The 26483-nt window shown below is 30.3% G+C and overlaps 1 protein-coding gene across 4 annotated transcripts in view; it reads left to right on the plus strand.

The window, feature by feature from the left end:
• Positions 1 to 4867: 4867 nt before the first annotated feature.
• The window catches only part of LOC142333735 (uncharacterized), a 45030-nt gene continuing 23414 nt past the window's right edge, over positions 4868 to 26483 (plus strand). For 3 of the 4 annotated variants that reach the window (XM_075381186.1, XM_075381187.1, XM_075381185.1), the window contains exons 1-3: positions 4868 to 5075; positions 9027 to 9126; positions 13776 to 13889. In XM_075381186.1, the coding sequence (XP_075237301.1) occupies positions 5029 to 5075; positions 9027 to 9126; positions 13776 to 13889 (261 nt within the window). In that variant the 5' untranslated portion in view covers positions 4868 to 5028. The remainder of the gene's footprint in view (positions 5076 to 9026; positions 9127 to 13775; positions 13890 to 26483) is intronic. The other variant, XM_075381188.1, reaches the window with a different exon arrangement.

A 26483-nucleotide genomic window follows, 5' to 3' on the forward strand; every position in this document is an offset into this window, starting at 1 on the left:
TCGCCCTCGCACCCTCTCCCACCAAATCTCTCTCACACTACCCGCTCTGTCTCTCACTCGACCCCTCTCTCTCCCAGTCACTCTCTCACTCTCCCCCTCCGTCAATCTTTCTCGCTGTATGCGGTGGGCTACTTAAACATGTTTGTATTTTTTCAATTTTCTCACTCAAAGTGCATTTTTACAAAAACTTTGTAATAAAAAAATTGACCGTTAAGGTTTTCGACACTTTTTAAATTTATTAATGCCTTTCCGTTCGTGAAAAAGCTTTAAAAAATTTCTCGTTGGAATTATAACAAAAAAACGGTAACTGTAAATGAAACATTTACGTAAAATTTAACCTCTGATCCAAAGATTTTTCCCGACGAGAAGAAAAGTTACAACGTCGTTTGTAGTAATAAAAAATTACGCGTATAGAATTTTATTTCGAAAATACGAGTACATCGTTAAATTATGTTACTTCAATTTTTTTTTAATTTCAGTGCTCCTTTGATCAGCAAATAAACATAGTTTTTTTTTGTAATTTCTTTATTTTGCGTCGTTTATAACTGTACGTAAAGAATTAGATGAACTGTAACCGATAAGGAATGCCAAACGATGCCGAGATTCGAACCTAGGAATATCGGTATATCAGTCGCTTAATTTATCAACCGATCGATCTAAGGAGGGTCGTTATTTCTTTCTTAAAAATAGTTTTCCTCTAAAAGAACGATCGACTATACATTTTCAACAATGTTGTGATTTTTTTTAATTTAGCTTAAAAAATATAAAGTAAACACGGGAAATGTTAAATATAAAAATCTGTAATGAACTATTTGTTGTATATATCTCGTTGTACTGTTTACGAATAATTTCTGCTTTAAATATTATGTACGCATAATTATTAAGATGATACACGATTATACCGAGTCTTTATCGGGTGTCGAACTCATATTATAAAATATTGGTTGCCTTCTACAAACTCACTACCGATGTTTTTTCCTTTCTTACTTATATTATTAAATATATATGTTAAATAAAAACTACGCCGATAAATTTCTAAAAATATTTTTACAAATTTATTAAAACGATTATTTGTTTACTTTATTTCCTATCAAAAAATATTTTTTTTCAAATTTTTGTGTTATTCCCGAGACATTCATTTATGAATATTTAACGACATTAATTGAGATCGGTGAATAAACGGTAAGCTATTTAGGTGTCGAACCCAGGACTCTAGTAAATCGGTATATTCTTTATAACGATACAGATGCGAATTATTTTCTTAGCTTCATTCTCGTTACCCGACTTAAAACATAATATATTTAACACGAAATACATCTAATATATCACTCACGAAATAGTCTTACAAACATATAACTTGTTTATTTTTTCGATACTGTTTAGCCGCTATTAAGAGATAAATAAACAAATTTATTATTATTAAATTTATTTTGTAAAAATAGACGAGAGTAAATTGGGTTCTAACATTTTTAATCTAATAAATAATTTGAATAACACATACACAGAATAAAACAACTGCCAATAATAATTGGCCAATAATATTAAAAAAATAAATACAACTCACCTTAATCAGTAATAAGAAATATCTCAGTAAAAAGATGTAAATTGGATGACGTCAATGGTAACTCGAAGCATTACGTATTCAGTCGGCTATCTACCGATAATTCCCGCCAATAACTAACCACAAAACAAAGCATCTCGGTGAATTTCTTTAGTTAGACTCATCTTCCCCCCACTACGGAATCGACGTCATCGAAAGACATCCGCTAGTTTAACGTCAAAATTATAATGAAAAATTATTATATCTAAAATTTGGTTCGCAAACTGTCATCACCATCAATTTTTTTTAACATCCATCCATTACATGTCGTATAATATTAAATTGTTTTTAAAATTGACTATCGGTCTTGCCCAACTTATAATTAGATAAAATATTAAAGAGAATAAATTTTCGCTTAAAACTATAAATGGACATATTACAACAACAGCCAACCGTACACAAAGGGGTGATAACGAGATTTTTACTTATTATTTAAATACGTATAATCAGTTTATATACGTAATCAAGCTCAATAGTACATCCGGGCGAGGATAACGTTCAACCGTTTTTCGCCCTCAAAAAAAAAAGATATATATATATATACTACATGTAAATACGGACCCCCACGCGCGCGCACGTACAATTTTGTTATTAAGTGTTACTATATTTTTTAAATATCAATCAGGAATTTAAAAAAATTGTATTATTAATCTTTTCTTTTTTAGATGTAACATGACCTACATGCTATTAGAGAAGAGGTAGAGCTAGCTACCTTACCTGCTAGACTAAAAGTTCCAGATTCGATCGATATCTGGAACTGCAGTTTTTTTTTGAGAAGATGAACAAAAGATTTGCTTCTTTTTGAGAAGACGAACAGTCATCTTCTCAAAAAGAAAAATAACAGAACCGCACCTTTTACGATGTGGATTATAGAAACCACGAACAGTACGCAAGGAGGTAATGAATGATTAGTATTATCTCTAAATTTCACGGTTCGCCCTGTCTACAATATCCAAATCGAATGGGTGTGTAAGAGCGTACATACACCCGTAGATCTATTTATTGGTTCACTTTATTATACGTATAAAGCCTAATTTTATTTTATTTAGATCTTTTAAAATATATTTCGTCGTTTTTAACTAATACCTGGCTCTCAATGAACGAAACAGTTTAATCCAAAAATTATATTGAAAGTTCTTTGAGTGACATGGAATTAAATTTTGTCGGATGTCGGATTTCTGTAATCTATTTTGTCACCTCCGTAATAGAACAACCGAATGATATACTGAGGGTTTTGGGTTCGATTCTTGGCTTGGACTTCAGCTCACATGTTTAATGCCTACCTGGGTATTGCCAGTTAAAAGAACGTTACTCGTAGTCTGAAGATCTAAGGTTTTTTCTCAGCTTGGAGAGGGTTTGCAGCAGCGTAATATGCTTATAATTAAAAAAAAAAAAAAAATTATTCATAACGTTAAGACACTGTAGTTGATTGTTAGTTGCCGCACAGAATTACTTGCGTAATGCTTCTGTCTCAGATCGCTTATATTCATATAGATATTAGATACGGAATCGATTTATTCTTCCTACAGTTCAGCTCTATCGCGTAAGGGATTTATATATTAAAGCGCGTCAGACTGTTAAACTTGAACCTTTGTTGTCGGCTGGAGTGAGTAATATTACATAACTGTGTTCAACAACGGGCGCTGGCCAGACATCGCGGGAAGGAACTTGTCGTGATCTTAATACGCATTATTAAAACAAATATTCATAATCTATTTTATATTAAACAATTTATTAATCTAAACTGTCAACAAATTAATATCCGGTTATTTTTTTCTCTTTAATTATGAAATGAATTTTTAGGGTGTAAGAATATTCAGCCTGTCTGGGATTAGGGATTCGAAACCAGAACCTTTTGCAACATATCTTTATTTTCAAACGGTTTTTTTAATACAAGAATCAACAGTGTAATTTATTTATTAATCTATCTTATTGTACGCATTTTAAAATGTAACAATTGTATTTGTTAAAATGGAATATTTGAGTAGACAATGATTTATTAAATACAATGATACGTAGTTTGTTTATTTTGTATAAATAAGGAAAGGAAAAAGAAGATTTTCGAGTTTAATATCGCACTCAATAGTCTCTAAGGGGAGGTTAATAAAATCTTGTGTGTGTGCGCGTGTATGTGTGTGTTTTAAACGATGGCAGATTGTCATATGTACGTAATCTTTTTACTACAGAATAAATTAAATATAGATAGGTTTTATTCGTTGAAAAATTTAACGTTTTGTTTTTGAAATAACAAACCTTGAAGAAGTTTCAGAACCGTCTAATTTAGCTCCCGATTCATCGAGGATATTTACTAATGATATGAAACTTTATATATTTTTAAATACGGTTATAAAGAGTTCCTAGACTGTAAAATCATTAAACGTTACTTAATTCCGATCACAGATGGCAGTTAACAGGTTGGAAAGCAACATAGTTAAATAAACCCGATTACTTTTTTTATAGTCAAAATTTTATTATATTAAATAAAGTTTAAAAATATTTTAACATAAAAACATTAATTAGAAAATTAAAATTAATTATGCAGATTAATAAGAAAACAATAGTAAAAAAAACAACCTAACAGAATAAAATAAAAAGATGGGTTCTGAACTACGGATAGAGCGGAGAAAAAAATTTACTAACTGCGGTAACTTGTATTAGTGTATGAAAAACTCTCCTCATCGAGAGTTTTTCAACGATATAAGTGATAATTATTTTCATCGGTTCCAGAGTTATAGCCAAATAAAATTTTAATTAATGAATGGTACACACACTAAAGAAATTACCAGTAAAAATGGTAGTGTTATAGTTAGAGGGAAAGATATTTGAAAGATCGAATAAGTGTATAAAATAACAACATTGCTCAAAAGGAAGCCAAATGATCTTATAAAGGCTGGAATAAAATTAAAACTTTTAGTAGGACCAGCAAAACCAAAATTGTAAGTTTTATCAGCATCAACAGAACTACTTAAGAATTAAATAAGATTACAGAAGATAACAAAATTATGTAATGGGATCTACAACGATGGGATGTAGTCAGATTTTCTTAAAACAACATGATTACATGGATGTTGTACCGTTTCAATATTCCATTATTGTAAAAATAATTAAGTATTTCATTGTATTGAGGTAACCTTAAAAGAACGGAACTAGTTTTTAAACGTCATATGCCCATTATTTTAAATCGTATGCTCGATTATTATAATTCGCGGTAATTTTTTACCGCATTCTACTGGATATTTTTTGAAAACAAATTACGTGTATATTCAGGTTACGTATGTCGTTTACGTTGCGTCTAACGTTTGGTGTGTTTATGAGACTACTATTTTATGTAAAAGTTTCATTTATTAGTTTATTTTATTGTATTAGTTGTGTGCGTTTTTTTAAATGGTGATATTTATAATACAGCAATTACAAAACCGATTTGTGATATGTTATCGGCCATAAATTCATCCAATCATTCTGATTTGGAAAGTAGGTATAAATATTTTTGCTTAAGAACTCTTTTTAATACTATCATTACAATGCATTAGATCTAATCCAACATTACTACTAATAGAAATACACATATATAGTATCATAAACTGGCTTACCAGAAATGTAATTTATATTAGCCATAAATTTGTTGTACTAATTATTGGTTTCTGTTACGAAACTTTTTTTTTAACCAAAAATTGACTTATTCCTATTTACCGTACCCATTTGTTTATTTTGACAACAATATTTGCAAACGGTCATAATGTATCAGTCATATCGGGGCACAGAATACTTTACTACCACAGAAATGAGAAAGTTTCTAAAAAACAAATTATTTAATGTTTTAGTGGGATGCACATTGTTTCATTAGTACTGAAATTAATACAGTATATTGTAAAACTCCTCCGAATTCTAAGAAGTTATAAAACACGCTTTATCATCATAAAATCGTTCTACTTTCTGGTTGATAAAGATGCAGAATCCGCATGAAAAAAATTCTTAATCTTACCAGTGGATGGTGAGGTTGACTGCCATGATGATCTCTTGTGTTTCTTAACATTCTTCAGAACTCTTGCTGATCGCTTCCTTGCTCCCTCTTCTGATTCTTCACTTGTATATATTCTCCATGTACCTTCAATATTTCTATATAATGCAGTTTTCTATCTTCTAAAGAAGTTGTTCCCTCTCAGTTTACTGTTTTGTTTGATTCCTGCTGCTTAACTTATATCTTCATTACCTTCTTTCTCATCATATTTACTTCCTTATTGTACTCTTCCGTAACAAAAATCCTGGTTCCCTCCAATTTATTTGTGTTCCAGAGAATTTCCATTTTTTGTATACTCGTGAAAATAACATTACAGTTTGCCTAATCAAAATAATCACCCTATATTTTTTATATAATTTAAATTATCCACAGACACTTGAACTGACGTTTTACAATTTAATACTGCCGAATAATATCTTGTAGAATTTTTGATGCCTTAATCTTCAGTTTTTTCAATTTCATAGAGGACCAAATTTTTCTGTTTCAGTAATCTCTAGTGATTTGTTTTTTGCTCTGCTAGAGCGGCTTTTAATTCCTTCAATTCTCTGATACTTTTATTTTGCTCATCTAGATTTGACAACATTTTTATATTACTGATTTACTTTTGAATTCTTGATCTACATATTCTTTTGTATTTGCTTTTAAAATCTTTAAACATTCTTACCTATACTTTAATATCAACAGCCGTAGTGAAAATTAAGTAAAATAAATAACAAAATTATTTCTTAATATTATGAAAAATCAGTTGGAAACATTATTATACTATTATAGACGATAAAGGCAAAAAATTATTCCCTGAAAACTAGGAGATTATACAAATTTTATAACTGAACCTGGAAAATTAAATTCAGTTTTTTGCACAGTGGACAAAAAAGTAAAAATATTTTAACTCTCAACCTCTACAACATTATGTCACAATACATTATCCCCTCAATTGAACTGTCAGCAGTGATACTTCTTCTACCTTGTAGAATGAGTTAATGGTTTCTAAATTTTGATGAATAATAAGATGATCATTTCATAGTGTTAATAAACCTTGTAAATTTTTCTTATAGAGTATTTTAGTAAATGAATACTTATAAATTATCCAACCAATTCCAGATTGTTAGGATTTTGAACAACTTCAAATTGGCCTTGTGTGTATGTAGGACTCAATTCAAGAAATGACTATTTAGTGGTTTTTTTAAAGTAAATAGCTTGCTTAAAAGTTATATTTTTATATAGTAAATAGCTTAAAGTTACAGGTACTGGATGAGTGTCTTTATTTACTGATCAAACTAGCCTTTTATTGTTTTGGGTTTTAAATTGTACCCTCTTTTGATGTAAAATGTAAAAATTTTATTTAGCTATGTATTGCATGTCTGTCTATTTCAAAATGCTATTTTTTGGTACTTCTTTAATTGTTTTCTGAATATCACTCATGTTGGATTCTGAATAACAACACATTTTGGCTTAGCAATCCAGAGATGCAAAACTGTAGGTAGACTTGCTATAGGTTTAAGGGATACAGTTATAGCTGTATTTTGATCCCAAATCAAGAAAGCTACACCAAATATCTAGAGATTTTCAGAATACTGTTTGAATCAAAATTGTGAAAATTTATCTGTAATAACTTACAAAAAAAATATATATATTTTTAATATCTTAAAATAATGTCATAAAATTTTTAATGTTTATATGGGCAAAAAATTTATTTTTTTATATTTACATGTGAGATCCAAAAAAAATGATTCTCTTTTACTTTTCTTATAGGGCATAATAAGTGACACATTTTAATTTTGGATTACATATTTATTTTTAAATTTAATGTTATTACAACTTTACATATCAAATTCAGTATTCATGGAAAGTTCTTTTACTGCAAGACATGTTCAATGTGGCTAACAGTTTTGCCTAACAGCTTTTAAAGGTGAGTGCGTACATTTCTGATGACTGCAACACAAGTCCTCATGAATCTCTTTACACAACTGAACTGTCTGCACGTGCATGACCATACGATTTGCAGGTCTTAACAGGAAAAGTTTCTATTTTAAATATCCTCATAAAAACAAGTCACAAAGATTTAAATCTGGGTTCAAAGGTGGCCAAAAGTAACCTTCATTGTGGTAATATGGATAGCGATTTGAAATTATGCAATAACCAAAAAATGAATTAAAAAAATCGTAACACAACATTAGCGGTGCGAGAAGTTGCACCATCTTGCATAAACCATTGAATATATAAAGGCAACTTAGTTGTAAGCATTTCAGGTTGAAAATTATTCCTTGAGGTATCCAAATAGCATTGAGAATTAACTGTATTGTTGAAAAACACTGGCCCTATCAATCTGTGTCTGGATAAAGCTGCCCAAACAGTTACTTTAGGCCCATGTTGTTTTTCACACATGATTTTTGGAGCTGCTGCCACCCAAAGGCGGGCATTTTGTTTGTTAACGGTGTCATCAATATGAAAATAGGCCTCGTTTGAAAATCAAGTGTTGAACAGAACATCTCCTTTCCCTTCCAATCGCTGTGAAAACTCAAATTTATTTAACCCCCTATCTCATTGCACTTTGTTGTTTTTGTGGAAACTTCAGTGATGTTTTGTTGTGCCAATTGTCAGCCGATATTGCTGATAAGGTATGAATATTGTGAAATATATTATGTCTGTTTATTTTGTATACTGTTGTTTTGGTTTTTTATTCTAGTATTATTTCATAATTTTCTGGTGAATTAACATATGGATATGTTTTCTAAGTGTGGAATGTCTGAGGTTAATTTTGATGTACTAGTGAAATTATATCTATAAGATGATTGTAAAATGTTGACTATATTATGGAGTGCTTTTATGTTAAATGTATTTGTGTTTGAAGCTATATTTTGTTTTCAAATATAAAATTTAAAGCAGTATAGTAGTTTATTTTACGTATTACATGGACATTGGATTTTTTTGGTGAATGTTTTATGTACATCTAATCATTTATTTTGCTTTACCATATATTAGTGTCTGTTAATAAACGGTTCAAATTAATGAAAGTAAAAATGAAAATTAATGAAGTGAAATTCAAAATATCATTTTTGACTTAGGCAAATAACAGATTTGATTTAATAAAAAACCATTAAATTATTATTTAATGTAAAGGTTTTTAATTTATGTTCACAGTCTCATTAAGCTGTTTCTGCCTTGGACTCGGTTTTTAGTACAAGGTATGATCAGTTTTTAACATTTATGTTGTTATCGTAATAAACAATTATCTAAATTAACGTAACAAAATTTCAACAAATGAGGTTGGATGAAATGTTATTAAAATGTTATGAAATGGTTGGATATAAATGTTATTAGATCAGTTTCCTTGTGATGATAAAATAAATATGGTGTTTTAGAGGGCATATGTGGTGTTTTTAGGAGTAATCTGATTTATTTGTGTAGTTTACAGAGATCTGGTGAAGAAATGACCCACGATATGAATACCACTTTGCGTAGTGAGTTGGCTGCTCTGCAGTATAAGTGGAATCAACTTTTTGCAGAAGTACATTACATTTTTTTTGAATATTTTTTATTACTTCTTTTATAAGTTATGATCTTGTTACAAATTTTATGAATAAGTTTAACAAAAAATTAACCTTTTTATTATCTCTGTGTTGTTTGGTCTACTTTCTTTAGTTATTTATATTACTTTCTTAACATTGTAAATTACGTCATTTATTGATACTTGCAAATTTATCCCCTAATAAATAAAATTGAAAGAGAATGCCTTTCTTTAAATTGGATTAGACTTAATTTTTCAGGATTTATTATGGAGAACATTTGATGTTTAAATTTTGCAATCTGAAATAATTTATCCATTCTAAGCTGTAAATAAATGATTATGTTTGCTAGTGGAGAAATGCTGTCAGCTGTTAGTTTATCGACAGGGGTTTTCTCAGAAATCTATACATGTAAGAGGATTAGACATGAACTAAGTACCATTTGTTAACTGTAAAAAAATTAAGAAAAAAATCTACTTTTGTTGTTTATATTTGTTTAAACACACAGTGTCTGAAACTATTTCTCTATGTAATTTAGATTTAAGGATTAATTATATCTATTTATTTGGCTTTAAATTCTATTGTTATTATCCTCTATAACTTTGTTTAACCGATTGTTGACTGCAAGCAGTTAACTTCTAAAATATTTTCTATCTTGGAACTCATAGGCTTAGGAAATAAGTGAAAATTACTTGGAGCAAGGACCAAACTATGAGATGGGTGAATGAAAACTTCTCGTCCAAAACTACTGAAAAAAGCTTGAGTTGTAGCTGCAGTACAAAACTAGACTTGTTGTGAACAATAATGCTTCAAGAAATACTAATCAGGGTTTATTGTAGTACCATTTGTTATGAAAACTCTACTAAAAGAATGCCCTTTCAATCCCAACAAATTTCCGTCATGAGATTTTGTGACCTAAAAGAATGTGCTTGGATTGTTGTGCTTTTAAGAGTTGGGATGATTTCATTCAAGTGACCGTTTCTTACTTTGGAGTGTAATGAGGCACCTAGATCTTACTACCAAAAACAGTCTGATCGTGAAAATCACTAAACATAATCTGCATGATTCTTTTTGAAAAAGCACACTGACAATATTATCGGATTTTGTGTCGGTCAGACACAAAATCAGTGGGAAAAATGTGTGGGAAATGTATGTGTACAAATTTTGTTGTAGTCCAAGTCTTTCAATGCGATTTCATCGAGGTACCGGCACGATTAGGAAGAAAATGTGCTACTCGTTAAATGTTTTGTATCTAGTTTCCAATATTTTATTAACTTGATTCAAACCTTCAATGATAATTCTTGAGCATCAGTTTCTGTATTAAAAATTTGTATCGCCTTTCCATATTCTGTTTACTCTTTATGTCAGTATAAATCTGCTTTTATTGATGATAAATATTGATCGGTTTCACTTATTGAGCATTAAAACATTGAATAGCACTCCGTTCTTTACACAGGGTTCCCGTGCATTCTGAAACTTGGAATTTAGAAGACGTTTTTCAGTACTGAAAATGTTCTGGAATTCTGTATTTTTGCTTATTTTCCTGGGAATATTTATTTGTGCCCTGGAGATATTGTAAAGTTTGACTTTTTCTAAAGTTACAGTATTTTAACAAAGTTTGTTTTTAGTGAAATTTTTACTGGAAATAAAGGTAACAAAATGGGTGATTGAATAGAAGATGTAAGGTATACTGCATCCACTAAAAGTCGTAAGAAAGAAAACAATTGATTGCACGTGTAATTTTCATCATTTCATAATTTCTTGTTTAGTTTCCACTGTGATGTTTGACAAATATTGAAAAAACTTCTGTCAAATCGTATTATAATATTATGATACTATTTCAATTGATTTTCACTGTGTTATTATTTTTATGACATATTATAGGTTTCTGTGGTGAATTCATGTCGAGAATATCATATGTGAGCATAAGGCTTTATTGCAAATGCTTGAATCACTTTGTTTTCCACGATGTAGAAATAATATGTGAATTGATAAAAACCCCCTACTTTTTCTACCAGGATGAGCATAGTCTCTTAGGTATTTAACTTTCTTCTTTATTAAAATGAAATTTACATGCAACTCTTTCCCAAAGTAGTTTAAATATTATAAACTGTGCCTCCATAGGTTCCTGCATATGTGATTTGAGTTGCAGCTTTTCAGGTGACTTCATGGATCTATTCAAATACAAGGGTTTTTGAATGCCAAGTAAACCGTAATGTTTGGGTAAATGGAGCAAGATTTTATTTAAATAAAGTTTTGAGAAAAATCCATTCAAAATATTTTCATAAATCATTTTTGATAAAAATTTATCTATTTTGCGTTGATGGCTTGCAAATTTTTGAAGCAAGTTTTAAAATATACGTACACCGTACATAATCAATTCAAATATCTATAATACAGCATTATAGCAATTTAAATTGTTTCTTGAAGGAAATGTTGGAATGCCCAATTAATCTCAATGAATTTCAGAGGGATAAATAAAGGCTGGATGCTTTTTTTGGTAATTAATTTTTAAAAAAGAGTATAGTGATATTTGGAATACGGTACAACTTATCTTAATGTTATCTTATGGACAAGCAGCTGTAGAATGAAGCTATTCAGATTTAAAACGATTATTGTGGCAAATCTGAAGGAAGAAAGTTTAATTCCATCGAGTATCATTTATGATGCATTCAGAGAAAGAAATTGTGATTATGTTATAAGTAAAAAACTAGCCCATACATACTGGGTGTGTAAGGTTCACCACCTACTGCAGTGGGCTCGCTGAAAACCCACTCCCTCATGCAACGTGGTGCTGGAAGTGACGTAAAGGCTCAACCTTAGCACCACATGTGTCACAGGTACACCTCACATTCATACAAATATTTACACACCACATTCACATGATATTTACGACTCTTACTATACAAATAGATTCTTAACCCCACACAGCTATGCCGGTCTTAGATGGCAGGAATGCATTTCATGGGAGCCATTGCTGATGCAATGTCGAGGCACCCCTGCCACCTGCCCCCAATGACTGGTGCCCAGTACTACCCTCAACTGACATCCTTGCTGCCCTCCTCATGTTCTTTCTTTAGTAGTTTCTGGTGGAGCACTCCACCAGAAACCACTGTGAATACGTGGTCCAACCCTCACCAGACAAGAGCATCAACTGCATGACCACCCAGCGAGTCCAAACCATCAAATGGCAATTCTTCCTTCCACCTGAGACACATGAAAAAGATGTGCTCCATTGTGTTAGTTTCTTCACAATACTGACATTGATCTGTACTCCTCCTTCCAATCCTGCAGACGTAGACCCTAAATGACCCACGGTCTATTGACCAATACAGCTACCTCTGGGATCAAAATATAGCTCTACTGTCCTTTTGGATTCTTCCACATCCTGCTGTTCAATAAATATGCCGCTCCTCGCCTCCTCTTTGCCTTCTGTGGTCCTGTCCCTTTTTTCCTTGGCCATGAGGTCCAACAGTGGCATTCCCTCCACCACCACTAGTGAAGCATCCAAGGAGACTGTTCTATATAGTTGGCCCACCCTGATTGCCAACTTCCTATACATGCTGTTCAGCCTGAAGGCCTCCCACCTTACCGCCATCGCATACAATATTGTATGTGATAGCAGTGGTGTCGGCTATATAGCCAACACCACCGTAGATGCTAATATCCTGCATTTGGATGCCCTGGGACCTCCGACATTGGCCATTAGCCCCATCAGTGTTGAGGACATTCCCTCTGCCTTTGTGGCCACCTAAAATAGATCTATCATCGTTTTTGTTAGCTTATTTTAAAAATCATTGGAATCATTAGATAAAGATTCCTCAACTTTAACTGTATAATTAAAAAATAAATCTTATGACTAAGAGTATTACAATCTTAAATAATTCTTAATAATAAGGTAGATGTATGTTGTTTTTTAAGCTTATTGAAGTTTTTCTAATTAATAATTGTGTGAATTCTCAGTAGAGAACTGCTTCAAAAATTACATTTTTTATAAATACTTTTGGTACATGATTATCAACAACATTGTTAATATGTAGTAGCAATTCTGAAAAAAATTTCTATATTGGTGATTAATATCAAATCCCAGTCAGCCATGGCATTTTTCATTTGCTACAAAATTCAATTTCCATGTTTCACGCACAAACTTCAATATTACGTGGCAATATAAAAAATAAATATTATTTACAATCAAATTCCTATTTAGTAAATGTTGAACGTTATAAAAATATCTGGTAAGAATTAATTAGCTATAAGATTAGAATTCAAAATCTTAGGCAACATCTCTAAGGTAAATGATAATTACCATGATAAAAAATGTTACTGTATCCAATATTAACATAATGTCAGTAAGATTAGAAAAAAACAAACTCATGAGATTCACCACAAGAGTTTTAACAGATTATTTGATTGTAAAAGATTACAATTTATAGAAAAATCTATAAGATGAGTTGCAACATTTTTTGATAATATTTAGCAAAACCTGGTGTATTAAAGTCACCTAATAATAATAGTAATAATTTAACTGTGGCTGTCCTATATGTGCATGCTAAGCGAATTGCAGGAACAATTTATTTTTATTTAATAAATTATACAAAAACAAAAAAAATCTTTATTTTGTTACATTCATTTTTTTGTTTTTTTATTACAGCAAGTAGATTTACCACAGCTGGAAGAGGAACTACTTGATATCGATAAAGATCGTTTAGCAATTGAAGAGACCAACTTGAATAAATCAGAAAATTTACAAGTTGAAAATGAAGCGGTAAGGGTATTAAGATTCTGCATACAGTGAAACACCAATCGTCCAGATGAACCTTTACAAGGCCAAATCTGGATAATTGTGTAGAAATTTACTTTAATAAGTTTTACAAAGGCTAAAATACATATGTTTTTGCTAAATGAATTGAAAAAAGTTAAATTAAAAAACCCAGTAAAAATAAGATCAATAAAAAAAATTCCTATTGAAGTGAATAGCGTTAAAATTTTTTCAAACAATGTATTAGCATTTTCAAGTTGCCTAATCTGGATTAAACTTTAACATTTGATTTAAGTTTTGAAATACGAAAATTTTTTTAGAAATATTTTTGTTTTCCTTAGTGTAGAAATTTCTAAAACAAGAGGCAGCACAGACCAATATCATATTCATAGCGATAAAGTTGCAATTCATTTCTTATGTTTGTTATATAAAAAACATCTTATTTTGTGTAGGATTTTTGTGTATCTGGAATATGCGACTAGAAATGTCATTACACAGAGAGAGAGAGAGAGAGAGAAAATGAGGATCTTCTCAGAGGGCCTACCTTTTTTGGAAATGACTATGATTGTTGTTGAAAATTTCAACAATTTTCTCTCTGAATTGAAGAGGATTGTACGTCTCACCGCTTTTCTTATGTAAACTACGAGCATTGAATACAGTGATATTTAAAAGTTGGCAGATCACCCTTTTTGTCTTTTACTTTTGAATGGATATGCACTCAGCATTTGATCCACCATATCAACTCTGTCTATAAAAATATAATCGTTGACAACATTTGGAACCATCATCTTCTTTCTTTCTGTACTACTTCTATGGTGTTTATGCTTAGTTGTCAAACCCGAGACATCTCGTTTATCGTCCCGCTTCAACATCATTTTACCCTCCTTATCACACGCTGAATGAATTTCATTTTTATTTAATTTAAAAATAAATTTATATTGTGTTTGAAGCTTATGGATTTTTTCTTATTAATAATTGCGATAATAAGTTCACTAGAGGATTGCTTTGAAAATTATAACTATTTGTTGTACGTGATGGTCAACAATATTATTAATACATAGTTGTAATTTGTCAGCAAAAATTCCTGTATCATGATCCATATCAAATCCCGGTCAGGCGTGACATTTTTCATATGTTATAAAATTCCATTTCCATGCTCCACACAAGCTTCATGCTTATGCGATGATATAAAAAATAAATATTATTTGCAATCAGACTCTTATAATAAACGCTGAATATTAAAAAATTAATATTTTTATAATCTGGTAAGTATTTATGAGAAATAAGATTAGAATTAAAATTTTAGGTAACGTTATCTCTGATGTTTGTGGTAAATGATATTTATCGCTATAAATAATTTCACCAAAAGCAATATTAGCACCGTCAGTAAGATTAGAAAAAGCTAAATCATGAGAATTACCGCAACAGTTTAACTAATCGGTTGTAAAATATTACAGTTTGTAAAAAACAATACGCGAATTATTCTGATCTTCACCATTATTAATCACATTAGATACCGTGTTTTCATTGGCCTTGCGACCAGCGATCCCATGTTTCAGTTTCATATGCAAATCTTCGATCTCATACAGCCCCCGAGGTAGCGTTATCGTTTTACCGTCGCCGTAATAAAACACGTTTTTTCCTTTTTCTACGTCGGCAATGTTATAAGACATGAAATCGACGAGACCGATTTCCCACGTGGGATCGCCGAGTTCTATCGGTGGGAAGAAATCCTTCAAGCTTACGTGGCTTCATAAATATTTAGACTCTCATTCATTAAATGTCGAATCTTACAAAATTTATATTTTTAAAATCTAGTATGTATTGATAAGTTGAGAATTCAAAATCTTAGGTATCATTATCTCTAAAGGTAAATTATATCTATCACTGAAAAATTTCACCGTAAGCAATATTAACACTAATGTTTGTAAGATTAGAAAAAAACTGAATCACGAGACTTACCACAACAGTTTAACAAGTTATCTGAATGTAAAAGATTGCAATTTTTAGAAGACAATATACCTCTTTACAATTTGTAAGATGAGTAGCAGCATTTGTAACAATTAAATTTATGTGGTAACATTTAACAAAAGAAACATTTCCTATAACAGAGCAAAAAAAGTAAAGGTAAGAATGTACTTTGTGGAGTGGGTGAAAAAAAAAATTATATTAGCTAAAATTTACCTACAGAGAAGATATGGACAACAAAAAGTTTAAGTAAATTATATATATATATATATATATATATATATAAAGAAATAATATATATAATATATATATAAAGAAACCATCAAGGGAAGTACCAAGCACTGTATTACCTGCAAGAGATGCATAAATAATTCTGTGCATGATGGAATTACAAAAAAAAATGTGAATGTAAGTGTGCATCTGGTGATGTAATGACAGAAGAAAATTTAGTAGAGAATGTAAATAGTGAAAACAATTTACCTATCCAGAAAGGAAATAAATTGCGATGAAAGATTCAAATGTAAATGTTATTTAAAGAGAAACATTAACTTTCACGGTAAAAACAAAAAAAATAATAGTAACTTTTGTCAAAAGTCTCTTATTCATGATAATGATATAAAAACCCACCTTATGCATAATGAAGAGAAAAATTATATTTGTAACTTTTGTCAAAAGACTTTTAATCAAAGTTCTAATTTAAAATCACATTTAAATATACATACAAAAGAGAAAAATTCTAGTCCTTCTAGTTTAAAGATGCATCTTAATATTCATACACAAGAGAAAAATTATGTTTGTAACTTTTGTCAGAAGTCTTTCTACTCAAAAGTTTTATTTTAAAATTGCATTTAAATATTCATATCAAAGTGAAAAATTATATTTGTAACTTATGCCAAAAGGTTTTGTAATGTTAGTAAAAATCTTTAATGAGTTATACTTTAAGAAGAAATCTTTATAATATCCATATTAGAGAATTTCATGACCATTAAAAAAATTTTATTAAAAAATTTGATTAATGAGAAAAAATTAATAGCATTCTTACAAGGATACGTAATTTAAAACAAGTATAACAAAATTTATGTAATGTTTATAATTTAACGTTAACCACCATTCTCATTTATGTAATACCACCATTAGATATTGCATCAGAGGATTAGATGAAATGGCAATTTCGTAGAATGTGAAAAATACCACCATACCTGACAAGGATTTGAACTCAGGACACCCTGATTAAAGACCGAGACACTAGAACTCCCACCATTGAGGGGCCTGGACTAGGCTATCAACTACTTAAAGGAAAAAAAATTAGATTTATATGTTAATTCTTTATAGAATTTATATGTTCTAATGTAAATTAATAGAATTTAAGTTAGAATTTTTTTGTATTGATGAATTTATAGTGTGGGCTTTAATCTCTGATGTAAATTCATGAGTTTGTTGTAAAATTGTTTATTTAAGCAACATGTTAAAAGATTCATATATCGTGGGAATATTATTATAATTCGTTTTTAATTAGTAATTTTGTCACTTATGCCGTTTGCTAACGATTGTTTTCTTATACTGCGTTACAAATGTGTATCGTATTCGTCATTACTGGTTCTGTGCTCTGCAATGTATAGTCATTTCTTTAATGTTTAATTAGTCATGGTTAGCGAGCGTCGGTTGTTTCGTTAAATTATATTTAAAATAAAAGTGGTAATATTATTTTTATATCGGGTGATATTAAAAATAGCCCAAAATTTTGCTGCTTATATTGGTAATTGTAGATCTAAATTAAACCAAACATTACCTTCGCTCGCTAATCTCGACCAATTAACTGAAAAGTTTTGATTATTTAAATAATAAATAATTGCAAAATGACTGAATTTATTATTTAAATACTCAAAACATTAACAGTAATGAGGTATACGATAAAAAAACATTGGGATGGATAAACTGCATAAGTTGTGTAATTTTCTTATCCGTTATTTTCCGATACTAATTAAAAAGAACTGTTGACTGTTGAAGTTTTCAATTATGTTATATAGTTACGCATGAGTGAGTGTTTTCATTCCTTTAAGACGATTATAGTCCTTTTGTAATTATATCGGTTGCCTGTTTTTCAGATTAAATTTTCCTTCTTTCACCATCTTCCTCATATAATGGTATCTAGTTTTGATTTATTGTGGAAAATCATTTATTTTTAATTCTAATGGCACTCTAATTATCTATTAAGAATTGGTTTTGGATTGACATCAAGTGTACAAACTTCCTTTAACTAGGTATCAAGCCAAATCAACCATTTGGTTGCGTCTATTGTAGCATTATATGCAGCTTTCATAGAAGAGAATGAGACAAACTTCTGAAAATTACTTTACTAAACAACTGATCTCAAAAGTTCTATTTTAAAATTGCATTTAAATATTCATATCGAAGTGAAAAATTATATCTGTAACTTATGCCAAAAGGTTTTGTAATGTTTGTAAAAATCTTTAATGAATTATACTTTAAAAAGAAATCTTTATAATATCCATATTAGAGAATGTTATGACCATTAAAAAATTATATTAATGAGAAAAAATTAATAGCATTCTTACAAGGATACGTAATTTAAAACAAGTATAACAAAATTTATTTAATGTTTATAATTTAACGTTAACCACCATTCTCATTTATGTAATACCACCATTAGATATTGCATCAGAGGATTAGATGAAATGGCAATTTCGTAGAATTTCGTAGAAGGTGAAAATACCACCATACCTGACAAGGATTTGAACTCAGGACACCCTGATTAAAGGCCGAGACACTAGAACTCCCACCATTGAGGGGCCTGGTCTAGGCTATCAACTACTTAAAGGAAAAAAAATTAGATTTATATGTTACTCTAGTTTATAATATGTGGATGATGTTTATGAACATTTTATATTTTAAACCCAGAACTATATTCCAATCAGATAATTTGGTAGGCGCTGAGGAATTCTACCAGTTCAGAAAAAGTGGTGTAGACACAATGTTTGTGTGTAAAGTTGACAAGTGAGAGTTGTTTTTGACAGTGTTTTTCTCAAATGCGTTTTCGCAAATAACACTGATCATAAATGCACTAAATCTTCGTTCTGATTTTGTATTAAAGCTTACTTTCACATCATATATCTTGCAGTTTAGTATTGTTTTCAAATATTATAACCAAACAAGACGTCTATATCAGATACCTATGCCTGTTATTAATATTGAACTAAATATCTTTATTAGTTATTAATTTTTAATATTAATAACTAAAAAATGACTGCTTCTTTCATATATCAGTTGCTTTAAAAATGTCTTCTTTTATTTATGAATTTTTATTTTTTTTGCACTAACAAATATGATTAAAAATGTTTGATAACCTTGAAAATAAACAAAAATAACATTTTGAAATATAAATCTCAAATCATAATAGTTCTATCACATTCTCAAATAATAATCTGTTCACAGTAGAAAAAGGTTTTAGCATGGGTAAGCTGCAAACCTAAACAATAGAGGACAGAGACTTGATGCCAGGTCAATCACTGTGCTGTGAAATTCAATCTCCATCTCTACTACTTAAGTTATAAATTCACAAATATGAATTGATACTGGAAAATTTACTGAAATACTTTTGAAAGTATATACAATCAGAAAATAGTTTTAAAATATCTCTCAAAAAATTAGAATTAAAAAAAATACTTATTATTTTTCTTTAAAAGATTTTTGTTATGTATTTTAAGAGATTTATATTTAATTTTTTTTTTTTACTGATGTATTAATTAATTTAATTCTATTATGATAGTTTTTAGAAATTTTGATTAATTTTAATATTTGTCAAACATTTGTTTTTTCGTAGGAAATATATAACCCTGTTTTTTCTACGATTATTGATTCCTCACAGGATGCTTCATTATTTTTTAGAGATCTGATTTCTTTACTTCTTATTCATTTGGGGGACTTGAGTTTTCTAGTTTAGTTACTGGCTCCAACAGTATAGCTTTTCTTTTGATTTTTTGCAGCTTTAATAGTTCTCAAAATATAATTTGCTGAAATTTTACTACAGCAAGTTTATGTGACATATTTAAAAATAGTTTTTCTTAATTTTTTAGAAAACAATTTTCTTGGTGAAATAGACTATTTTATTGTAATAAAAAGTGCAAATGATTTGAATTTCAGTTTCAGAAATATGCATATGATATTATAAATTGTGATTATGTGTTGTTAATAACATTTTGTTTGTAACGTAAAAGATTTCAGAATTATGTAGTTTGATTTAATAATGTGTCTGTGAAGTTAAAACTTTAACATCCACTGAAATATTAGTATTATCAATTAATTTTCAGGTGTACTTTCTAAGTTATTTATTTTTTAATCTAACAAAAAATATTACACAGAAAGAGGTTGATTTTAGGTTAAGTTACCTGACCCTGACTCGATCTGACCACGACTCTTTATTTTAACATTTTTAGGTTAAGTTATGTCAGTTGTTAAGTTAGTTTAGTATTGAGGGAGGGGTTTTAGTCGGTGAAAGCCCGACACTGCCGTCTTGTACGAGCAAGCGAAGGTGGTAAAGCTTTCCCCTCCTTCAACGTAAAAAAAAATTGTTGGGTTTAGTTAGGATAGTGAAGGGGGAAGGATTTTGTCAGTAGAAATTTGACATATCCTGCATCACGAATATGGGAATCATGAATCATGAATCCTGCTATGGGAATCTTTAGAGAATTGTTTCTACTTCGCGCAAAAAAGAGATTACAGAATCTATAATCCCTTTTTTTTTTGGCATACAAATCTTTCATTTCCAGTGGTATACAACACTATCTTCATTTGTGGATAATGAACGAGATATAGTTATTTCATATTAGTGACTATCTAAACTGTCTAGCTTTCATAACTCAATAATAATCTTTTTAAAATAATACTTTTTTAATTATGGTTTTAAATATGTTAAAAATAGTCGTAACATCACGGGCTAAAAAATAAAAATTTACATCCATGTTAACAAGAAATGAAGTAACATCAGATCAGCATAAAAGTAACATTTTTCTACCCTTAGATTTAGTCATGAGTTAACGCAAAGGTCAAAGAAACTCTTAAATGTGCTAATTTTTGTCTAATGTCCTTATTAAATAGTTTTCATGATATACCAGAACTTCCAGTGGTCTCTCAACACGATGTTTTACGTGCTAATATCAACTGTATTTTACACTGAAAGATATGTGCTATTTTCTTTAGGTCGCCTACTTAGGTTTTGAACCGTTGCAATTCCATATAGGAGAGTAATATATTGTTTTGGCTATTAGATTATGATACCGTATCGATAAGACACTAGCCTCATGATTGTTCAGTAATCATGAAATTGATTGTTGAGTATCTGCAAAATCAGCTTTTAGACAAAAAATTCAATACATCTTCAGAAGTTGTAGTAAGTAAATAAAGAAAACAGGGAACATTTTTTATAAGAAATTATGTTATAGTTTTCTGGGTTACAATAACAATTAGATATTTTACTGCTTTAATGAGGGTAATTTTACCCTGGCATTTGGGAAAATTCTTGTTGTAAAAACCGTTTATCAATCTTAATGGATTTTACGTTAATTATTCTTGTTTTTTAGAAGGCTTACAGTATTTTGTATATTTGTAATAGTTAATTTTAATTTAGAAACTTGTAAAATATTCAAATTTTTGGCTAGCTGCACAATTATCAAAATTTCGTTTTATTGAAAATGTAAATGTGCAAAAATAACAGGGAAAAAATATCGCTATAGAAAATTATGTAAATGAACCGCATCCTTTTCTACAAATAAGCAAGCCCATATTTTCAGAGAAGCTCAGTTTCTCCCAAATGCTCTCAAAATGATCAAGATGCAGAATTAGATTTGTTAGAAAAAGATTTGTATTTGACTTTAAAAATAGTTCAGAAGATGAGGTTTACGTACCATCATACCATCTTTAGATGTAAATTCTGAATCGGAGAATGAAACTCATAAACCTTAAAGTTAGGTATTAAGTAAAACAGTTATTGATCGGCAAGATCGAAAACGACAAAGAAACATTGACCAGTGGACTTGTAATATTCACAAGCAACAGTACTTAGCTGGCGAAAGCTATACGAATAAAATGGGCAAAGAAGTAGCCGCAAAAGAAATTAACCCTCCGTGTATGTGTAAAATGAGAAGTGTTACCAAAAAAATTACTGAATTACAACGGAACAAAATTTTTAAGGCTTACTACTATTTAAAAAGACAGTTCATTGCGTCCTACACTGAAATAAAACCAAAAGAAAGATGTAGAGGTTTGAATGGTACAAAACCAAAAGAAAATTCTTTTCATTATAGTTTAAACATAAATGTTGTAAAATAAAGGTGTGTAAACTGATGTTTACATAATTTAGTACATAAATTTTACCCAAAAATATGGCCACCGGTCTTTTATGTAATGGCTTTCCTATCCCTGCTGTTCCACTCGCACAAAAAGTAGCAGTCTCAAGTAAAACCGCTATTACTCTCAGATCCCCACAAATATTCCATAAATATTTCTCATACTAAATTCTACTCTGTACAAGTTTCATATTTTCATAAGGTTCAATCATGTGAACTGCGTTTGCTAAAGGTATTGATGGGGGTATTTATTTCCAGTGTGAAGTAGAACAGCTTTCAAACTAAGCTTTGATGAGTCAGTAGAAATTTGCCATTCGTCAGGATGATATGTCCCAAAGCTTCCATTAAAGAGTCCAAATCGTTACCGTATACTAAGTTTTCATACCGAGAGAAGAAATTTTCAAATTCTGACTGTCCCGGAAAATACGTATTTTAGTGTTTGGTTGTAAAAGATGCATCATTTCAGTCTTGATGCCAGTGTTTCTGCTTGATTCTTTGATAAATTTACATCACGATCCAGATCATTTAATTCTATCCGATTAATTAAATGGGGTTCAGTTCAGGTTTGGATCTCTCTCTTTGTCGCCTGATAAGTAAGCACAAGATTCAACATTTTCATATAACTTCCATGTTTCTGGTTGTATCTGTATCCCAGATATCTTTATTACATAAAAATAACAATCTGTGGTGTGATCCTTCCGTTCTCTTCAAACCATTGGAATTGCAAATGGCATGTGATGAGATCCACTTAGCCAACCGGTCAACAATGTTACACAAGAAGCACCCAGGAGCCTGTCTTCCATTAAAATCCTTTAATGCTGTATATCTATATCCTTTAATTTAAATACACTCTTCTTTCGCTAATTTTCACTTCCTGTTAGTAGTATTTCTTAATTGTTGATTCATCACTATGTTGATTCTTCATGTGTTCTTCATCACTAGCATTCTTATACTTTTTGCTCACCTATCAGCTGCAATATATCCTCTGATATCCTAGGTTTTTTATCAGTTCTCTTTGTTACTCCTAAGTTTGCTTCTGCTGATTTAAACCCCAATCTACATTTCATTATCAATAAATTACGGTCGCTGTAAGTGTCTGCTCCTGGATATGCTTTGCAGTCGACAAATTGATTTCTAAACGTTTGCTTAACCATAGTACAATCTATCTGATACCTTGCAGTATTGTCTGGCTTTTTCCATGCGTAGATTCTTCTATTATGATTTTAAAACTGTGTTGGCAATTACTAAATTATAACCAACTCAACAAGTCGGCCCCCTCCTTCATTTCTTTGGCCCAGCCCATATACATCTACAATATTTATTCAGGGGGTTTACCCCTGAATAAATTTTCCTAAATCATATTAAAATGATGCGCTAATTAGCTGAAGAATGTGTTTAATTAATGACAAAAAAATACATTGCCTGCACCACATTATGCAGATTGGAATAAGGCATAAGACCAAACACTAACAGAAAATATCTTGGCTACTTAAAAGAGATAGGAAATGTCAAGTATTGCTTTGTCATGGTGAGGGTTAATTCCAAGAATATCTAATAAATTAATTTCAAGTTCATCTAAAAAGATTTTTAATTCAAAAGTTGTTTATAAATATTTTCAAATTTCAAGCATGCAGAAACAACAAATACGAATGAAAAATCACATACACAACCCGACAGCATAAAATTATTATATTCTGTTTTTAATATATGAATAGATTTTTTGGTTTTGTAATATTAAATACTAATTTTTTTTTAACATCATAGCGGCTGATTAGCAAGCTACAAGTACTTTCAAGAAATTACTACATAGAAAATTAAAACCTTTTTACAACAAAACAAACTAATATCAGACTACCAGTTAGGCTTGCAAACAGATCACAGTGCCATCAAAGAATCAGAGTTTTTGCTAATATTCAGATAGCTTTATACAAATAAAGTCTTCCCTATCGGTTTTTTTGTTATCTGCCAAGCCGTTAGATTAAATGTGGCACACTGACCTTTTTAAAATTAATCAGTCTCTACCTTATCAATATTTTTAAATTCTCAATTCTTTTTGAAGTAATAGATATTTCAATCTTAAATTTCAGACCGAATTGTCTCCAGTATTTTCTATAAACACAGGCATTCCTCAAGGGACTGTATTCTACATACACTTCGAATATGTCAGTTTCTCCTAACACTAAAATAGCAGGTTTTACTAATGTACTTTGCTTGTACTTTGTAAAAGTGATTCACACATCACCAGACATATCACAGCTTCAAGAAAAGTTAAACAACATTGAAACATGGCAGAAGTTGTGGCAAATAAAGTCTAATGAAAATAAAAGTATGCATGTTGTTTCACGCTCCGATCAAATATCCATTTGTTATACTCGATGACACTCAGATATTGCAATCAAATTTTACAAAATACTTTGGTATTCACCTTGACAAAAGGCCCACATTTGGAAAAACAAGAACAACTGAATACTAGATTTTGTCACTTATACTGGATTGTATACTGAAACTCAAAATTATCTCAACAAATTAATTATTTACAAAGCCATACATAATACAATCTGAACTAATGGTAGCCGGTTACTGGGAATATTAACAAAATTCAACGTTATTATATTACGTTTTCAATACAATGTTTTCACAGCTTAACAGATTTACCTTGGTCCATTACAAACAACAGTGTACATGACTCTCCACATACCTACAGTTGCAGAAGAAATCTCAATTTATTAATCTAAATAACAATCGTCCAAATGTTCTGACAGTTTACCTTTCAAAACACATTTGACACTTACATCCTATTAACCTTTTTTAAAATTCAACATTTTAGAAGGTAAAAATAAGTAAAGTATTAGTAAGTATTTTATTAGAAGTAAATGCTTATATGAGAAGTATGAAGTAATTATTTCTTAACTTTTGCTATTGACATTTTCTCCTTTGAGTCATTTTTAAACATTCACTCACCTCATTTTTATGTTGTCCAGAACAAACAAATTATAGATATCTACTTGCATTAAAGAAAGTTTATATCAGCTGTTATTTATTTTGACCACATTCTAAAATAGGTTTTAACTGATTTAAAAAATAAACTGTCTAATAATGTCATCTGACACCAGTGTGAAACATCTATGAAGTAGTAGACTATTTCCTTACTCAGTTCCTGTCAAGTCATGGCTGTTTCAAGTCAAACATGTAGCGCACAGAGTATGATTTGTGCTATTGTGGGCCCTTGATGATGTCAAGCACATAATCTTCATGTGCATCAAGCGGATGAATCCAAGAGTGAGGTATGTTGCGCTAGATACGAACAATATAATTGATGCAATTTCTTTCTGAGTTAGTGGGGATCATCACTGTGTAAGGGCTCTGGGGAATAGTATGGTGGCCAGCCATCTGCGTCAGGTAGGTTTGGTTAGACTACATTTTGGACGCTAAACAGAAAAAGAGAGAGGTATAGTCTACGAATTTCTGGTGGGAACCACTGGACTACGTACCCAGTTACTTTTATACATATCTGAATACTAGATCGTGGATACCGGTGTTCTTTGGTAGGTGGGTTTCTCTGAAGTAATACCTTACAGTGGTTCCATAGGATCAAAAGAAAACTGAGAGGATTTATTTTTTATTTTATTGACCACATTCTAAAATAGGTTTTAATTGATTTAAAAAATAAACTGCCTAATCCAACGCAAATGTACTTGATCTACCGGTACCTGTAAGCTCTGCAAAGTTCCTTGCGGACCACTTTCATACAGTGCCGGTCATCACGAGTTGTTATGGTTTGGGGGGGTGGGAGTTTAGACAGTAAGACGACACTATATAAAAAAAAAGGTCACATAATTTCTTATAAAATATTTGAAGTATGTTTTTATAAAAAATTATAAATTTTACGGAGTGCACTACTATTTATTTCATTACTAAGACCTAAGCCGCCAGTTCTGTGGCTACGTAATGTTAGTTCAAATAGATCTTATTAACTTATTGTTAAATTATTTTGCTGAACAAAATAAAATAAAATAAAAATTTTAATGAGATATATTGTATGTGTTGACGTATACAATTGCATGTGTTGGCATTATTGATGAGCAATTCTGTGGTCTGTTTGTTGAAAGCGTTGTCAAGGAAAGATCTATAATATCAGTATTATTTATTTCTTGGTATTTACTTTTGTTTATCTGACTAAGTAAGTAATTTTATACCATTCTAATGTAAATTAATAGAATTTAAGTTAGAGTTTTTTTGTATTGATGAATTTATAGTGTGGGCTTTAATC

Source organism: Lycorma delicatula, chromosome 13 (genome assembly GCF_047948215.1).
Source record: "Lycorma delicatula isolate Av1 chromosome 13, ASM4794821v1, whole genome shotgun sequence".
In the NCBI taxonomy this organism is placed as follows: Eukaryota; Metazoa; Arthropoda; class Insecta; order Hemiptera; family Fulgoridae; genus Lycorma; species Lycorma delicatula.